The sequence below is a fragment of the Haemorhous mexicanus genome, chromosome 13 (genome assembly GCF_027477595.1).
Source record: "Haemorhous mexicanus isolate bHaeMex1 chromosome 13, bHaeMex1.pri, whole genome shotgun sequence".
Lineage (NCBI taxonomy): Eukaryota > Metazoa > Chordata > Aves > Passeriformes > Fringillidae > Haemorhous > Haemorhous mexicanus.
Genome location: NC_082353.1, coordinates 5,647,673 through 5,665,902, shown reverse-complemented (window position 1 = coordinate 5,665,902; position 18,230 = coordinate 5,647,673). Strand labels below are relative to the sequence as shown.

The following is an 18,230-nucleotide window of genomic DNA, read 5'->3' as shown; positions in this document are numbered from 1 at the left end:
AATGAAGAGGGCAGGCCCTGGGAGTGAGGGAGACCAAAAAGCCAAAGTGATAGCTGTAAATGGTTTTAAATGTATACAGAAGACATCTGTGTAATTAATTTCCCTGATTTAAGTTACACCCCTTTTTTCATGTGTGCGTAGGTAACACCAAGGGCTACAGTGTTATCTTGGAGGAATATTTGTGTCTGGGGATTCATACTCACCCAGCCAATAACAAATCTTCCCCCGAGTTTCTGAAACATTAATTACAGTTTTGTAACAGGCAAGTTTTGCAACCAGCTCAAGGTAATTCACTACAACAGAGACGTCTGGCAGAAACAAATGAATCTCTGATGTGAAAACTGACAGTTGCTTAGACATGAATGCTCAAGACTTTGTAATGTTTGTTATTAAAAATAAAATGAGTCTCACTGTCCTTGCCAGCCTGCCTGCCTCCATACATTTTCAACACACCGGCACCTGGGAAGAACCATTTCCCCCAGCTAAAAAGCAAGCACCAACAACCCCAAGCAGGTTAAGAATGAAAAGTTAAGGTCCCACATATAGCTGGATGTAGCTTAAGAGTATTTCACCCTGGGGTTTCCCTCTCTGAGGTGCCACCAGTGGGTCCCACCACTGTTGTTCCCTGCTCGGGCCTCAGCACCTCCCAAGTGCAGAGGGCTGCTCTGTGCCTTGTCTCCTTAGATCAACAGCTTTTGTCTTTTCCACATCGAATCACAGAATCCCAGACTGGTTTAACACCCCTGTCATGGACAGGGACACTTTCTACTCGATCAGGGTGCTCCAAGACCTGTCCTGGCCTTGGATACTTCCAGGGGTGGGGATTCCACAGCCTTTACAAAACAAGCCTAAAGGGACAAATTTAAATTTTAGTAGAAAAATAAAGAGGAGGGAGATGTTTTGCTTCCAGATTTTTTTTGTCAAATCACCACACTGGACTACAAATAAGAAGAGGAAGGTGGTTTTTAGGTCATGCTGAAAGACATAGACTCTCCTTAGAGCATTTTGTGTATCTGCTGTCTTGAGAAAGGGACCCCAGCCACTCCAGGGCTGACTTTCCTCCTCGGCCACCTGAGGGATGGAGCTAAATTCCCATTGGCATTACACTTCTTAATTATCACAATCCTTCAAATAACCACAGCTTTCTGGCAAGTTGCAACTTGTTCAGGACTGTGACAGCTCTCAGTAAATTGTGTAACAAATGTCAGCTCTCTTACTAGATACAATTTAGAGGTTTTCATAGACATGTGCTAAAATTAGAGGTAACAGTTGCAATTTTGAAAATGTTTTCTGTTTGTGACTCCCTTTGCCCTTTTGCTTGTTTTTGGAAACTGGCTATCGCCTCCAAAAGAAGAGAAGTGATGACACTGATTCAGAAATCAAGGATGTGAAGCTACATGTGTCAGCTAGAAAAAAAGACTTTTTTTGCCCATGATGACAAGGAAAAAAATAATTATTTAACTAGATGAAAACCAAATACAGTATGAGAAATGCTGTATGCCTGGTGCTGTATGCCTGATGCTTAAAATGACAATTAATAGGAAGACAACCTCAAGAAATATTGCTGATTTATTATGATAGGAGTGTGCATATCCACACCTCGATACAAAATGTTTCACAGCATCTCAGAGCACTTGAAGTTGGAAAAGAACTCCTGAGGTCATCTGGTCCAGCCTCGAGCTGGGCCAGCTAATGCTGGCTGCTCAGAAAATCCCAACGGCTTTCAAACACCTCCAAGGATGGAGATTCCACAGCCTGGGCAACCTGAGCCAGCCTGTGGTTACCATCACAGGGAAAAAGTATTTCCTGATGTCCATCAGTGTGTGCCCATGGCCTCTGCTCCTGGCACTGGGCACCACTGGGAAGAACCTGGCTCCCTCCCCTTTGCACCCTCCCTGCAGGTGTTTGCAGACCTGGATGAGCTCTCCCCAACTCTGCTCTTCCGTGGGATGAACATTCACAGGATGAACAGTCCCAACTCTCAGCCTTTCCTTACGGGGGAGGTGCTTCAACCACTTCATCACCTCTATGGCACGTTGCTGGACTCTCTCCAGGATGTCCATCCCTCTCTTGTGCTGAGGAGCCCAGAACTGGACAGGGGTGGAGAACTAATACTATCTACCACCCTCTCCTCATCCCCTGAACTTGCCATAGAATGGAAAGTGCCTTACAGTTCATCCTGTTCCAGACCCTGCCATGGGCAGGGACACCTTCCACTATCCCAGGCTGCTCCAAGCCCCATCCAACTGGGACACTTTCAGGGATGGGGCAGATCTCGGCAACCAAGAAGGCCTCACTACCCTCATAGGGAAGAATGTCTCCCTAACCTCTAATCTAAATCTACCGTTCTAGTAATTTCCATGCAGAAGGCATCAGGGATGGAAGTCCTTTGTAACCTGTGCTGACAGATCCCAGACATCTCCTTGTCCTCGCTGTGTTTGGAAACAGCTTCGGGGGTTATTGGCTCCGCCGCCTTCCCAGGGATCAGGGTGAGGCTCCCCAGCCTGGAGCTCCGCACACCTTCGCTCTCGCCTTTATGAGAGATCAGCGGGTTCGTCGGTGTAATGGTGAGCGAACAGCACCAGGGCGGGTGCGGGACACACAGCGGGCAAGGAGCTGGAGACACGGAGCGGGGACTGCAGCGGGAGCCGTTCGCGGGGCAGGTTTTGGTGAGGGAACCGTAGAACAGCGGGAGCGCGGGGCCTCGGCGGCGGGACCGGGCCGGGCCCGTGGACGCCTCTGGCAGGAGCCTCCCGGAGGGAGAGCAGCGGCGGCGGGGAAGGGAAGGGAAGGGAAGGGAAGGGAAGGGAAGGGAAGGGAAGGGAAGGGAAGGGAAGGGAAGGGGGGGCGGTTCCGCTGTGCCCGGCCCGCCCCGCCCCGCCCCCGGCCCCACCCGCTGCCGCCGCCGCCATGTTGCGGCCGTTGGTGCCCGGTGTGGGGTGAGGCCGCGCGGGCCCGGTGGGCCCGGAGGAGCTGCCTGCGTGGGTGAGTCCTGCCCGCCCGCCCGGGCCCGGCCGCGCCGGGCCCGCCCCTCCCGCTGCCCTCCGCCCTCCCGCGCTCCCTCCCTCCCGCCGGCCCCGCGGCCGGGCGGTGCTGCCGCCCCGCGGGCAGGGCGGGCGGCCCCGCCGCCGGCGCACCGAACCCTGCGCGCCCGCACCGGCTCTTCCGGCCCGCAGGCCGCCACCGCTCCCCATTCTTCAGGTCCCTGCCCCGATGGGCTGCGGTGCTCGCGGCGGCCCGGCCCGGCCCGGCCCGGCGGCGCCGGGACAAACTAAGTTCGGCGGGCGGCCCACGTGCGGCGGGGCCGGGCCGGGCCGGGCTGTCAGCGCGGGGGGTGGCGGGGCCGGCCTTTGTCTCGGGTGGGGACGGCGTGGGATGGGGGCGGTGTGTGTGTGGATGTGTGTGTGGGTGTGCGTCTCTGTGTGTGTAGCAGTGCCACGGGCCGGACGGGTCCCCAGCCCGCCGGCCCCGTTCGCACCGAGAGCCGCACCGGGCTCATGAAACTTTCACGGGTGTTAGAGCCCCGGGTCCCGCTTGCCACCGAGCCGCCCCCCGCTTTAGCCCTCCGCCCGCCGCGGCTGCCCCGTGCCGCCTCCGCAGCCCTGACAGCGGCCTCTTCCCCCACCCCTGCCTTCCCCGCGCTTCTCGGCTCCTGCCGTCCCTGCCTTCCCGTGGGATTCCGGTGTCATGCAGTCTCTGCATCCCCTCCCGGAGACACCAGCCGGGCTTGAGCAGCCCTTGGCAGATGTTTCCCCTGGTACACTGTTGTTTTGCAGAATTACCAATATTTAGTAATGGCAATGAACATGATAAATAATCCCCTACAGCAAGGGATTGGAAGTAGATGGTCATCAAGGTCCCTTCCAGCCCAAGCCATTCTGTGATTAATTTCCTTGGTGTAACTGGAGTTTAATGCTTCACTACTAAGTGGCAATCTCAAACCTCCTCCCTAGTTTGAAAGCTGCCGAGCATCTACTCCCAGTCTCCAGAAGTCCCTGGGAATAGCACTGCTAGCAAAAGGTTTGTAAGGAGTGAGTGGAGGAAGTGGCTCCTGTGGTGCCTCTCCTTGATTTTGAAGCTTATCTATAGCACATGGCCCTGGGATTTGACATCCTTCCCCAGGGCTTTTGTGGATGGCTTGGAGCCTTCCAGGTTTCCTGATTCCTGGAGAAATGTATACATAGTGAGGTTGAGTTTACACACTGAAATACACTCTTTACTCCATAAGTCCTTTCCTTTGCTCACTTTATTCACCTCTTCTACTTCTTCGCAAGTCTCAACTTCCATGTTTTCATTGGATCCCAAGCTCGGGTTTGCAGTCCTTTGCACAAGAATGATGGAGTAAGGACAAAGGTCTTTATTTTCAGCTTTCCTCACAGGCTAGTTTACATAATTTCCTTTAATATCCTTTTTTTGTTTGTTATCTGTGATCAGAAGGATACAGTGCTAAGTCAAAAGGTTAAATTTATATTATTTAAAAATCACTTCTGTTGATAAGATACTTATTCTCTAGAATCTGGGTCAAAACTTGCTTTATTCTGAGAAAGTGTAGCTTTGTGTATGACAAGTTTAAGATGCAGTTCTGTGGAGAAATTCTTAGGTAGAGACTTGTGCCCTCATGATTGCGAAGCCAGTAAAACAGTGTTTTGTAAGACTCAAAGACGAACACAAATCCTGAGAAAGCAAGGTTTCATCCAAGTAAAGGATATTTTGAGATGCTGCAGATATATGGGATTTGTCTTGCCTTCTAAAACAAATGCAGAGGGGTGTTCCAGGGTGGGAAGGGGAAGGTCAAGAGTGATTGGCATGCTCATTTTACTCTGTACAAACTCAGTCATGCCAGGTTATGGAATGAAGTGTCTTCCTTGCAGAAGCATTTGTGTGCCAGAAATTTTGGGAGCTGCGTGGTGCCTAGCTCTCTCTCAGCTGGTACAACTTTTCCCACCCAAAGGAATGAGAAGTTTCAGGTGTATGCCTTTGCCAACTGCAGTAATCTGTGTTGTTTCCAAAGTCCCTGTCAAGTGCTGGGGATGTGGAGTGTGTGGATAATTTGGGCTTCCAGGGATTTCATGCCCAGCTGTGATTCCTTGAGGGAGGTGGTTGCAGATTATTGCATAGCCCTCTGTGGACCTCCATATTTGTGGTTTAATTTAAGAATGAGTTTAAGTTCAGTCACAGCAAGCCACTTTTAAGCCAAGTAAATCTCTGCAGAGAGTTTTGCAGTAGATTAACCGAAGCAGCACCTCTAGGACTTGTCTGAAGGAATAGCTGAGGAAAAATCAAAGACCACTGTGTCCCTTTGCTCCACTCCAAGTGATTTCTCCTGGTCCAGGAGTTGCTCCCCATTCCAGCAGCCTGGCCAGAAGGGTTGAGCTTTGTTTGATTTGAATGTGATGCTTGACAAACTTCTAAACTGAATGGTCAATAATGACAGCAGCCTTAAATCAGGCCCCTTTTGGGGAGGCATCAGATGGCTTCTCTCTCTCCCTCTGCCTTGTCCCATGGTCCTGCTCTCTGCCTGCACCTCTGCTCCCAGTTCTCCCCTGTTGTCCTGGAATCCTGCCACCCCCTCAGCCTCCCTGGCTTGCTGCTGGCTTTGGCAGCATTGTTGCAGCCCAAGTCAAGTGTGGCAGGACTCACCTTGCCTGTGGATGCTCCTTGCCAAGCAGGAACTGGTGCCCTGCTATTTCTGTTGACACATTTTGTTGTTTTTCCCCTCCCTTATGTACAGCATGCACCAGTTCACATAAATTTGGGGTTTAAATAAAATATATTGAAAGAATGACTCATTAAATGTTTGTGAAGTCTCTGTATTGTAGCAACTCGAAAATATTTTGGTTTAACAGTGTAAATCCAGTATCCCTGACAGTAGTGAACACAAATGTTCTAGTAATTCTGTGTTGTCAGTTTTCATGCATCTCACCAGACCTTGATTATTGCTGTTGTAGGTTGGTGTGTTGAGTGCTCCAAGTCCCCACTTCCTTTCTAAAGAGCTTAGAAAGAAAGTGCTGGCTGGGATCACAATTTCATCTTACAATTTGGATATAGTTCCTTATTCTATCTTTGGGCGGTTTTTGCTTCACTTCATAAATAAGTATTGCCCCTGTTTCAAATAATCCTTCTTGGAACTGTTGTATTGAAATATTTACTGAAGACTTCTATTGTTTGCATTGCTCAGGGTAGGGAGCCATCTCAAAAAAACCCCTCTGCTAGTGTACTTCAGAATCTTCTGTTGAGGCTCGTGATGATGGCTGGCTTTGGATTAGTGGTGCACCTGACAGGTTGAAAAGATGTCCCCTACATGAGCTGGGTTTGGTTTCAAAGGTCATGCTTGTACCAGCTCTGTTCTGGGGGATCCTGGGATAAGGGGATGCTTGCTGTCTCCACTGTGCTGCTTGGAGCAGCTCTGTCCACACCCCAGGCTTTGGACAGCTGTGATTTTTGTCACATAAGACGTTGATGCACGTGAGTTTTACAAAGTTTGTCCATGGGGGAAATATATTGACAAAGTATTTTTTGTGCTTTTGATTGCAGCTTTCATCATGGGGGACATGAAAACCCCTGACTTTGATGACCTCTTGGCTGCTTTTGACATCCCTGATCCAACTAGTCTTGATGCTAAGGAGACCATTCCATCAGCTGGGGAGGAGAATGAGAACCACCTGAAGTCATCAGGAATGTGCATCGATGAGAACGTGTCCTTATCCCACTCCCTGCCTCCCTCTGATGCACCTGTTGTCAGTGTGATAGTGAAGAACACGAGTCGCCAGGAGTCTTTTGAGGCAGAAAAGGAGGGGAATCACCTCGGAACTGGTCTGTTACACAATGGCTTTCGTGGCTCTGATCTGCCAGCTGAGGCTCATGCTTTAGTCCATAATTATGGCAAGTTTGAGTCAACTTTTATTAATGGTGACAGCTCGAGAGGTTACTCTGATAAACTGGACGAGTCCAAGTCAGAGCCTTTGCCAACATTTAGTCAGTTTAGCCCCATTTCCAGCCCTGAGCCGGAGGATACATTCAAAGAGAACAGTATTGGGGATAAACCCAAACATGCCCAAACTCCCTATTTTCCACCACCTTCAATATATGTACCAACAGGAGCTTCAGTCCTAGATCATCTTAGGAAGGTGCCAGAGCCTGAATTAAGCATGTTTGATCAGTACTGTAAAAAGGAACAGAAGACAGAAATCCACTGCCAGCCAGAGAATAGGCTGGAAATGAGCAGGAGAGAGCAAGACAGAGCAGTGGAGAGGTTTGCAGAGTCAAGCAAGGACTTGTTAGATGCCAACAGCTTTCTTGGGGAAGGCTTGGTGTTTGGAGACCTCCCTCACAACAATTTAGGAGATGGCAAGGGGTCTGTGCCCGAGCTAAACATGTCTTCATCCATACCACCTCGGCAGAGGCTAAAGCCAACTCATTCCAAGTTGTCATCCTGTGTGGCAGCCTTAGTAGCTCTTCAGGCCAAAAAGGTTGTGTGTATCCCAAAAAGCGATCAGCCAAATTTTACCAAGGAACCTGGTCCTTTTAAAGAGGGGACGAAGGGAAGTCCAAAAATGCCCAAGTCGCCAAAGAGTCCCCGAAGCCCCTTGGAGGTGGTGAGGAAGGCTGGCAAGCAGCCTGAGAGTCCTCGGAGTGTGTGCAGCGACAGCAGTGGGAAAGGCTCTCCTTCCATGGCAGCTGGCTCTCCGCCAGCTATTCCCAAAGTTAGAATAAAGACTATCAAGACATCTTCCGGTGAAATTAAAAGGACTGTCACTAGAATTTTGCCAGAAAATGATGAGTTGGGCAAATCTTCAGAAGAGTCACCTGCAGAAACCTCTTCTGCTGAAGAGTTTATCAAATCTTTCCCATCCCCTGATACTAGTGCAGTTACAGAAGGTGAGGCTGGCAGGAATTCAACCAAAAACGGGGCTGCTGTGGCTATCCAGCTGTCAAATGTAGTGAGTCCTTACTCAGACAGTATGAAAATGGATATTGCCAACAGCACTTGCACCGTGTCCTTATCTCCACTGCCAAACTGCGGCGGTGGTGCCATAAAAGTGGGGGTCAAGAGGCAGCAGCCATCCAACACGGCCACCTCCAGCCTTCTTCCCAAAGCTGTGCACTTGGCAAATCTCAACTTGGTCCCCCACAGTGTTGCTGCTTCTGTTACAGCGAAGACATCGGCACAGAGGCGAAACCAGCCTCAGGTGACACAGATGTCAGTGCCGCTGGTGCACCAAGTCAAGAAAGCTGCTCCCGTTGTCATGGAGGCATTCCATAGAGTGCTGCACAGTGCCAATCCAGTGCCCATATATACTCCCAACCTTAGCCCCCCACCTGACACTAGTATTAATTTACCTGCCTCTGGGTATTGTTGCCTGGAATGTGGGGACTCATTTGCCTTAGAGAAAAGCCTGACTCAACACTATAGTAGGCGAAGCGTTCACATTGAAGTCATGTGCACTCAGTGTTCAACTATGCTCCTTTTTTTTAATAAGTGTAGCTTGCTTAAACATGCACGAGATCATAAGAGCAAAGGATTTATCATGCAGTGTTCTCAGCTGCTCATGAAACCAATTTCCATAGACCAAATGTTTTCACCTTCTCCTACAAGCTCTTCAGTCTCTCCAGCTCCTCAGACTTTTCTCTCATCCTCTCCTCCACCTAAGTCCAGTGCTGCTTCAGGAGGCGGGGTAGGGATTTCTGCGAGCACTCAGCCAGCCTTGCCTCTCTACACAGACCCACAGAGGCTAATCCGTCATGGAGTTAAGTGTTTGGAGTGTAACAAGCAGGAGCAGGATTACACTTCTTTAGCAGCTCATTACCAGAGAACCTCAGAAGATAATGAGAGACTGGTAAGTCATCATTTTAATGTTATTAGTTAAATATCTCCGAGTTTAAAGAGATTGTCCTCAAGGGGAAAAGTAGGCATCGTGGTGGCAAATGAGTTGTTTTGCCTAAAAAAGTGCTTATGGGGAGAATTTGGAATGCACATGAGCCCAGGCGCGTGCGTGTGAAGAGATGTTTAGTGTTGTTTGCTTGCCTTCTTTCTGCCCTCTGCCAGTAAAAAGAGCATAGTAAGGAGACTATGGAGATCCTTGAGTGTCAAAGAAAGGTGATGGAGATGAAAGATGGCTTGGATGAGTTGTGCAAAAAAGCTGTAGGGGAGGATCAGCGGAGCGTTACCTGGAATGGGTTTTTGTGCTGTAAGCGTGGCTGGAGGAGATCTGGCACAGTTCAATGTTGCCTTTCCTGCAACTGGTGCCAGAACCTTCCCTGTGATGCGTTGCACATCAGCTGTTATTGTTGCTGTTGGTGTGGTCAGCTGTGTGTTGGACAGGCCTGCTGTGGTGTGTGGGGGGGGAAGGCTGGTTCTGGCTGCTTTTGTCCTATGGGTGGCACAGGGTGAGTGGGTGCCTAGCAGGGTTCAAGAGCTTTGTTAGTGGCTTCCTGCCTTCCTCCCGTGCTGCCCTGCTCAGGTTTCCACAACCTTTATGGGCCTGGTTGGAATCCCCTTAAATTAAGCTCCAGCTTAGGTTTCCCCTGATGAAGAGAAGATGATTATTGTTGTGGACCAGCACCATAGACTTTGTTTATGGCTTTTATTTTAGAAGACGTGGTCAGTCTTGTTTAAGTGTTAACCAGCCTGCAGTTGAGGAGGAGGAGTACTCCCTTCTCCTTATCTCTTTGGATGAGGTGAAAGCTTTCCAGGTTGGTGTGGCTGCCAGCAGAGCTAGCTCCCACTGCAAGGGCTGCAAAAAACCAGGACTCCATGCCAGCATTTGGGCTGACCACATCTCTGCCGTGGCTGTCAGAGCACCTGCACTCTCCAGAGCCTCCCTGTGCTGCTTGAATGGCTTGCAGGACTATTGAGGTTGCTGTGGTCTCATTTAGATAGTTTGTTATCTTAAATTCATCAGCCACCAAAAAAAATAGATTATGGCCGGATGGTTTTGATGTTGTAAAAAATGGTGAGGCCAAAAGGGATCAGTGTGGCCACGTAATCAGGTTTTGTGCCTGAGGCAGGTCAGTGAGTGCTGCACTCTGTCAACACACCAACTTATTTTTCAACTATAATGTTTTAGGAAATGTCAGCAGTCTGGCATTAAAACTTCCAGGAGAAGGGATACAGTGAGTGCTCCAAAGTGATCTAAAATGTTAATCAGCGGCATTAAAAATGTACTTCCTTTTTTCTATTATGGGATTATCAATTCAAGAGTTCCTTAAAGAGGAAAAGAATGTGTGTTAGTAAGTATTTTTAGCTTGTAATCAAATAATTAATTCTGTAACTTAACCAAGAATAGAGTTTGCGCCTCTCATGTCAAGTAGTTCTGCTAGATGTGAGATTATTTTTGTGGTATTTTTCTGAAGAGAAGCACTGGAAAAAGAGGCTACTTTTGAGCTCCTGAAACCAGTTCCTCCCTGGAAGATCTTCCCATGCTTACACTCCACAGGATGCATGCCCTGCTCTGGGAGTCCTTTTCCACCCTATATTTGCTGTCCTGCAGGCTGCCCAGTGGTGCTCCATGCTGTTCCCAGAACATCTGTTTCAAGAAAGTTGTTACATTTCTAAAGGAAATAAGCATTTGTGCCCCATGCCTGTAATGGTGTGTCTGGATTTAGCAGTAGCTGATAGAAACCATCCCACTGCCTTTTAGCAGAGCCCAGATGTTTGGTGTCATTGCACTGAGAGGTAAAAGGATGGGTGAGACTGAGTGATTTCACAGGGATCCCTGATTCTCTGAGCTGTCCAAGGAAAAAGGTGTGGGTGACCTTCACATCATGTGTCCCACGTGGATAACACAGTGTAGATCCCAGCAGTATCAAGGACAGAGAAGCTGAAGGTTTTGCATATAGGGTATTAATGAGTGTAACACTATTAATCATGGTGTGAGAAGGTTGTGGGTGAAGCTGTTGGGATGTGTGTCATAAACTCCTGGGCTAGGACAACATGGCCACCCCTTTCTGAGAGATACCCTGACTCTGCATTAAGTTAATTCCTTGTGTTGTTCCTTCTGTTTTGGTGAGAAAAAAAGAGAAGTGTTGGTATAAGCAGGAAAGGATCAAGTGACTAATTCTGCAACACTTTTTTACATGGTAGAAGTGGTTAAAAACTCTGCAGAGCTGGGCCAGGACACTTGTTTTTTGTTGCAGTAGTAGAAATTGTGTGTAGAGAAATTCTTCCCTGTGATGGAGTGAGGCTCTGGTGTGGGTTGCCTAGAGAAGCTGTGGCTGCCCCATCCCCATAAATGTTCAAGGTAAGGTTGGATGGGGCTTGGAGCAACCTGGTCTAGTGGGACTTGTCCCTGCCCATGGCAGGTGGTGGCACGAGATGGTCTTCAAGGTCCCTTCAAGCCAAACCAGTCTGGGGTTCTCTGGTTCTCTGAAATGGGGTTATTTAGCAAGGCATTGATGTAACACCTGGAGTGAACATATTTTAGGGCCCTGGTAGTGGTTCAAAACCACTATGTCCACAGGGCAGAAGATGTTGATTTACATATTGGTACATCTAATTAAAACCACAGTCCATGGCAGTTGTTGTGCTTGATCCACAGCAAGCTGCAGTGGTGGGACAATCTGTCAGGATGCAGAAATAGTAATAATTGTTGTTGGCAAACTTGGCTATGAACCACATCCCTAGATCTAAAGAGACTAATTATCTAGAGTTTTATCATAATTTTGTGCATTCTGAACAAAAACTGTGTATTTCTTCCTCCATACCTGATGTCTATCTCACAGTGTTGAAATGCTGGTTTAGAAGTGGTGGTATGGGGTGTGATTGTTGTAGTTTCTTAAAGACAGCAAAAAACTGCACTCTGATAAAAAATACAAAAAAAACCTTTCCAAATTAATTTCTTATTCAACCTCAGAACTCAGGCACAAACTTTTTGCCATGCCTTACTGAGAAACTAGGAAGTAGTGACACTTTCCACATAAAGACATGGCTTGATTTGTGCCTTCTAAGGAGCTTCAAGAAGTAGCAGGGCAGTTCCCCTTTGTATTATGGCCAAAAGCTTTTAATCTGTGACTGTTCAGGTGCTTGGTACTAGATTGTCTCTAAAAAATGAGGGTGCTTGGAAAGGGTAGATAAATGTGTGATGGAAAGAGGAACCTCAGCTGAAGGGAAAGGGTGAAAGCAATTTATCCACAGCACCTGGGTTTGTACTAGAAGGTGGAGAGCTGTGGAAAATAAGCCAGGTGATTTTTGATCCATGTTCTTGGAAGCTTCTCTGTTAAATGATCCCAAACCTGGATGCACATCCGGTGTGACTGTCACTTGTGAGACCAAATGGGCTTTGAAGTGCTCAGTTACGGTGCTTTTTACTCAAAAACTGTTTTGGACATGGCTTTGGTGTGGCATCCTTGCTGAGAAGCAAGGGCTGATCCAACAGGGTTGATGAAGAAAAGAAGGAGCAGGAGAGATTTATTTTTGAGTGTGGTGTTTTCAGTTACCCAGAAGCTGAAGGAGAAGCACCCTGTGATAAGAGGCAGGAATGATTGGATTGGAGAGGGGGAAGAGCCTAAGCTGTCTCTGCTCCATGAGAAAACTTACTCTGTGCTGATCCTGAAGACTTTTCACTTTAATTGGAATTTCTTACCGTGACTTTGTGAATTACTCTGACATTTTCAGGTTTCCCAGAGCTGCTTGAAAGGGGATTGTTGGCTTTTCTCTTTCTTCCAGATGATGGTTTGGGAAATACCTGGTGTTACACTCCTTCATGGCTGTGGGTAAATCCTGCACAAATAGGATGGATAACTGTAAATTACTTTCCTAGGTGTGGCCAAAATGTGAGTGACATGGCTGGGTCACAGTTCTATTGCAGGAAGGAAGAAAGATAGTGGTGTGGTCTAGAAAGCAGGGAAAGGAGGAGGTTTGGAGCAAGTGGGAGGAGGAGAGGGGGATGATGGTGTGGTTGAGAAGGTGCTGTGGTTTTCTAAAGGAAAGACATTTAAAAAAAATGATAGAGAGCTTGACCTTAATGTTGTATTTTTAAACATCATGTACATGATTGCAGTTGCTCGGAGCACAGCAGGGTTTATTTTGGTACAGAATATGTGTAGGATGAAGGCAGTTCCTCCCAGCTGAATACTGTGGTGGGATGGGATCTCCATGACTTGCAGGGAGGATACAGCCTTGAATAATCCACTTCAGAAACATAAAGAACTGGATTTTTTAGATGTAAGTTTTGAATGGATCATCTTAATGCCTTTTTTGGCAACTAGTGAGGCCAATTCTGCAATTTTTTTCAAGCTTGTGAATCGAGCTGCTCAGTGGGACCTGTGTGCTGCTTTTCCATTGCTGAACTGCAAGAAGGAAGCAGTATGGGAATTTGAATAGCTGTCAGGTTGGATTTGTTCAAACCAGAAGCTGTGCTCTCTGTAGGCATTATACTTGTCCAGATGTTGAAGAGGTGGTACCAGATGTTCCATGTAACTTCATGTCTGTTTGGTCTGATTACAGTGGTGTGTTCTAGAGCAAGATTTCTGGGGGGTGAGGCAGGGAAGGATATGTAAGTAGGTGTAGTTTATGCCAAACTAATCTTTATTTTTGGAATAGAGAAATGAGTTTATCCTCATCTCCTTGATGTTCAGTGAGATGGTTGTGAGAGTACTGCATGAAGAATGGATATACTGGAGAAGTTGGATTGTGAGGTTGGAGCAGATTCAGGTAAACTCCTGGAAATAATTGCAGCTGGGATCAGGTTTTTGAGATCTCCTGAGGGATGGTTTTAGGTATCTGTGGAGTTAATATTTGGGTTAAGGGGACGTTGGAGGATGACTCTGTTAAAAAATTTGCTGAACCAAACTAACAAAGTAAGAAGTCATGGAAGATGGGGAGTATTTTACAGGAGGTTCTAGATGATCTTTAAGACTGAGTAGGAATGGTATGAAAATTAACCAAAGGCAGGATTTTTGATCTTGAGAACTCTTTGATTGAGGTGACACAACTGTGCAGGAGACTCTTGTCAATATGCAGCACCAGTCAGGGCTGTGGTAATGCTCCCTCGTGCTAGAAATAACCAAGTTGGAGAGGAGTGTATTATCAGGATAGATAGGAGTAACTGAGGGAAGAATGACCAGAAATGGAAAGATGATCTCTTAAGGGGAATTTAAAACCCCTTTATGAGTTTAGCTTGGCAAATGCCTGGTAAATGAGGATGGGTGTCCTTCAGCACTGAAGCAGACTAAGGATTAAGGTGGGTATAGTGGCACTTTTTTCCCCCACCAGAAACTAAATCTGCCCTCAAGAAGTGCTTCCTGTACTGACAGGAGTTGCTCTGGGCAATTCATCAGCATCAGACAGTTTTCAGGGCTCAAATTACAGGAGAGGAACAAAGCCCATGCAGCTCCTGGTGCCTGCATTTGGGATGTGCTTTTCATTACAGAGTGATCTCTGTATCTCTTCTCACCCTGTATCTGGTGTGATTTTTGTGAAAAGGAGCTTTTTAATTTAGGGGCAATAATGATGCAAAACAGACTGAAATAGGTTTGTGTAGAAAATCAGAGGACAGTCTGTAATCATCACAGGAATGAATTCTGGAAGAGCTTTGCAGCAGAAGTAACGGAACAAAAGACACAAACTAGTTTTGAGACAGAGCTTATTTGTTTTCTTGGCAAGGAGACACCACAATAACATGTGCAAGAATTAAAAGTACTTCCTGACCCTCTTGGGCATAATTGTCTATCTACTGGTAACCAGAGATGTTTAATCCTTTTTTCTTTTCCTTTTTTATTTTACTTGACCACTCAAAATCCACCAAGGTAGCTAGCAACTTGAATAAAGTACAGAACATAAACTCGGGACCACTGAATTTTCTTGACCCTTTTGTTCTCCTTACTTTTTTACTTCTTCTTTTCTCTTTTTTTTTTTTTTGTCCAATAAGAATTTTTCAATGAGTTGTGATGTGTCCTGTTTATATACCACCTACACAAGTAATTTAAAAGCAATTTTATTGTTGCCTTTTCTTTTTCTTCTTCCTTCCCTGTCTTAAATCAATGCTTTATAATTTATTGGATAAAACTTGCCAGGAGCTAGTAGAACCACATGCTGCCCTGATAATTTCCCAGCAGCAAAAAAAGAAAGGCAGCAGCTGTATTTTTCCTATTTTTCTCTTCCTTCCGCCCTTCAAGTTCATGTTTTAATTTAGAAAACAAGAGGGTTGAAAAACAGCAAAAAATTCCCTTGGCCCCATAAAGAACTGTTTTCTCCCTGTCCCTAACCAAGAGTGATTAATGCAGTCCTTTGGTACTAGTGAGGATGGATTTTGTTTTTTATGGAAGTTTTCCCTGTGGATTTTGTAGAAGCAAAGGGATGTTATGATGAAAGCATGTTGGGGAAATGGAGCTGCTGGGAGAGAAGACAAAGTAGCAGGATAGCAGAGCCTGCACCCAAGGCCAAACCAAAACATCAGGATGAGGAGGAGAGGCTGGTGAGGAAGAAAAGCCAGGGTGTGGCTCCATGGTCTGCTTAAATCAATTGTGATCTGTTGCCATGAGGCAGCAATCCCACCCTCTCCTCCTTCCTCACCTTGGCCTTGGTTGTCCTGCAGGCCCCAGAGGACTGAGAGCAGCTGGAGGGAAGAGGATAAGGAGCAGGGCTGTGAACTGGAGGCCAGGACATGGCTAAGAGTGAGGAGGAGGGGATAGCTGGAGACAGGGGGGTTGTCCCAGGTGGGATGGAAATGGGGCTGGAAGCTGGTGTCTGCTGGCACTACAAGAGTCTTGCTCCTGCATTCTTCTTCCAGCTGGGCACCTATGATGCTGCCCCAGGCAACCTGGAGGTGTGAGTGGAGAGCTCTGTGGGTGACAGGCAGGGGAATGAGAGCCCAGGCAGTGGTGGTGGTCTGCTCTATCCTGCTGTGAGGAGAAGGTGCCCTCTGAAGTGTCTAATGCTGCTGCAAACACCACAGGTGATAAACACAATCTCCAACTAGAGAAACTTTGGCTGCTGCATCCCTGAAAGTGTTCAAGGCCAGATTGGACACGGCTTGGAGCAGCCTGGTCTATGAAAAGTGCAGGATGGGCAGGAAGGGCAACCCTGCAGGGTGGAGGAAACAGCAGAGGCCTTTAACATCATCACTGTAAGAAAAGAGGGGGAATGTGTCCCATGTAGCATAGGGGGTCACACTTGACCCACACTTGACTTGAAAGTGTGGATGTGAAAGATCATTTAATCCACTACGTGATCATTTTAGCGAGTGGGAGTTCAGATTTCTAGTTGGAACTAAGTGCCCACCCAGCCTTCCTCCTCACACTCTTCCCTGCTCCATCATGGAGTCCTTCCCATGGGAGACAGTCTGTCATGGACAGCTTTGTCATGAGTCCTTTCCACAGTGCAGTTCTTGAGGATCTGCTCTGGGATGAATCCTTTCCATGGGGTGCAATCTTTCAGGAGCAGGCTGGAAGAGCATGAGCCTCCCATGGGATCAGAGATCCTGCCAGAAATCCTGCTCCAGCAAGGACTCTCTCCATGGGCTGCAATGTCCTACAGAGCACATCCACTGTGGTCCTCCATGGGTCAGAGGGGGACAGCCTCTGTCACCATGGATTCATGATGGTGTGCTCTGGCATCTCACATCTTGTCACTCCTCTTTCCCACTGCTGCCCAGCATCTTTTACCTTTTCCTAATCTGTTATCCCAGAGGTGCTGCTCAAGGGCTTGGTCTTGGCCAGTGACAGGTCCATCACAGAGCTCTGTCTGACGTGGGGATAGCTTCTGGTGTCTTCTCAGAGGTCAGCCCTGCAGCCCCTCCCAACCAAAACCTTGCCATGTAAACCTGCTACAGTGGGTCAAAAGAAAATATGTCAAAACTGAAATTCTTGAAATTACAGCTGAGATCATAAAGAGAAAAGAGCTACAGATTTTGCAAATTCAGAAGTAAGCTGATTTGATGCAATATTGTCTAGGGTCTGTGATGCTAGTAGATTTTTCCATTGCAATTCCACTTTGTTTCTCTAAGCTGTTGAGTTTCTAGATTTACACCAATGCTTTAACCAGGGATTTTTCCAAGTATAAAAAATGCATTTTGTGTTTTTTTAATGGCCTTAGTTTCCAGAGATAAGTTTTTATTGGAGTGCCTTACTGAAGGTTAAGCATCCTGGTGTGTTGGGATGATTGAAATGTGTGTGTAGAAGTTGGTCTTGGTGCAGGTCTGAGGAGGACACTGGATCTGGGAGTGTTGAGGAGTTAGTGAGGTTCAAGGATACAAATACAAAAGGTCAATGGGAGGAGGAGGGATGCACCAATGAGGCTGAGGATGAATTGATGAGAGGTGGGAGTGAGCTGAAGGTCAGGCAGGCTCCCTCAGTGGCATTGGCTCCTTAGGCTGACAAAATAGGCAGCTATAATCTAAGGAAATAACAATAGCTGTTGTGCTTGGATATGGTTAATTAGAATAAAATCTCCAAATTAGGGTTCTAGGTTTTTCTTCTTCAAATGAATAATCTTGAGTTTCTGTTGAAGGGGTATTTTTCATCCATGAATTGAACATGTTAATGTAATGATGTGTGTTCATTTAGAGAGAACCTGGGCAGGAGAATAGTTCAGTTATCACAGCAACAGCAGATTCAGTTCTCTGCCCGCTGCTTCTCCTCAGATTGGTAAAATGTTGTGTGACAGCAGTGCTGTCACCTGGATGGTTGAAATAAGTCAAAAATAGCCCTCCAAGCATCTGGAGCTTGACTGTAGTGTGGCCCACACCCAGTGATCCCAGAGGGATGTGGCCAGGGGAGCGTGGGGGGCAGAGATGGAGGTGTGCCAGCTGTGCCCCCAGAGCCAGCACACAGCACCACTGCAGTGCCATCCCTGCTCAGGGATACAGGTGCTGCCATTGATCCCAGCCAGGCAGGAAGGGAGAGCTACTGAGAAGTTAAAGGTTAACTTTAACTAGTAATTGGTCACTTTTTTTTTTTTTTTTTTTTTAATAGCAAGAGGATCCTGCTAATCTGTGATCTCTTGTCTGCCCCAGCAGCTCTGCCTGAAGCAGAAAAATTACAGCTTGCAAAAGGGTGGATTTGGGAAGAACTGAGGCTTTAGGACATCACTGGTAGGGGATTTTTGGTTTTAATATGTTAGGGGCAAGCATTTTTTGAAACATGAACAGTCTGCAGTTACAGTTTCTGTTCCCCTATGACTGTTTATCTTTGGGTCCTTAGTAATTCTTTTCTTTTTTTTAGAGATAATTTGGCTTGTGAATCTTTTTCCTAGCCCTGGTTCCATGCCATAGGGTTGCTGCCCAAGTGTTTTT

General features: G+C 47.1%; 1 protein-coding gene across 3 annotated transcripts in view; it reads left to right on the top strand.

Annotated features, from left to right (window-relative positions):
• Positions 1-2,874: 2,874 nt before the first annotated feature.
• The window catches only part of ZNF592 (zinc finger protein 592), a 37,060-nt gene continuing 21,704 nt past the window's right edge, over positions 2,875-18,230 (top strand). The window contains exons 1-2 of one of the 3 annotated variants that reach the window (XM_059858065.1): positions 2,875-2,985; positions 6,535-8,837. In XM_059858065.1, coding sequence (XP_059714048.1) covers positions 6,543-8,837 — 2,295 coding nt within the window. In that variant the 5' untranslated portion in view covers positions 2,875-2,985; positions 6,535-6,542. Of the gene's footprint in view, positions 2,986-3,865; positions 4,021-6,534; positions 8,838-18,230 lie in introns of those variants that run through there. The other 2 variants (XM_059858064.1, XM_059858066.1) reach the window with 2 other exon arrangements.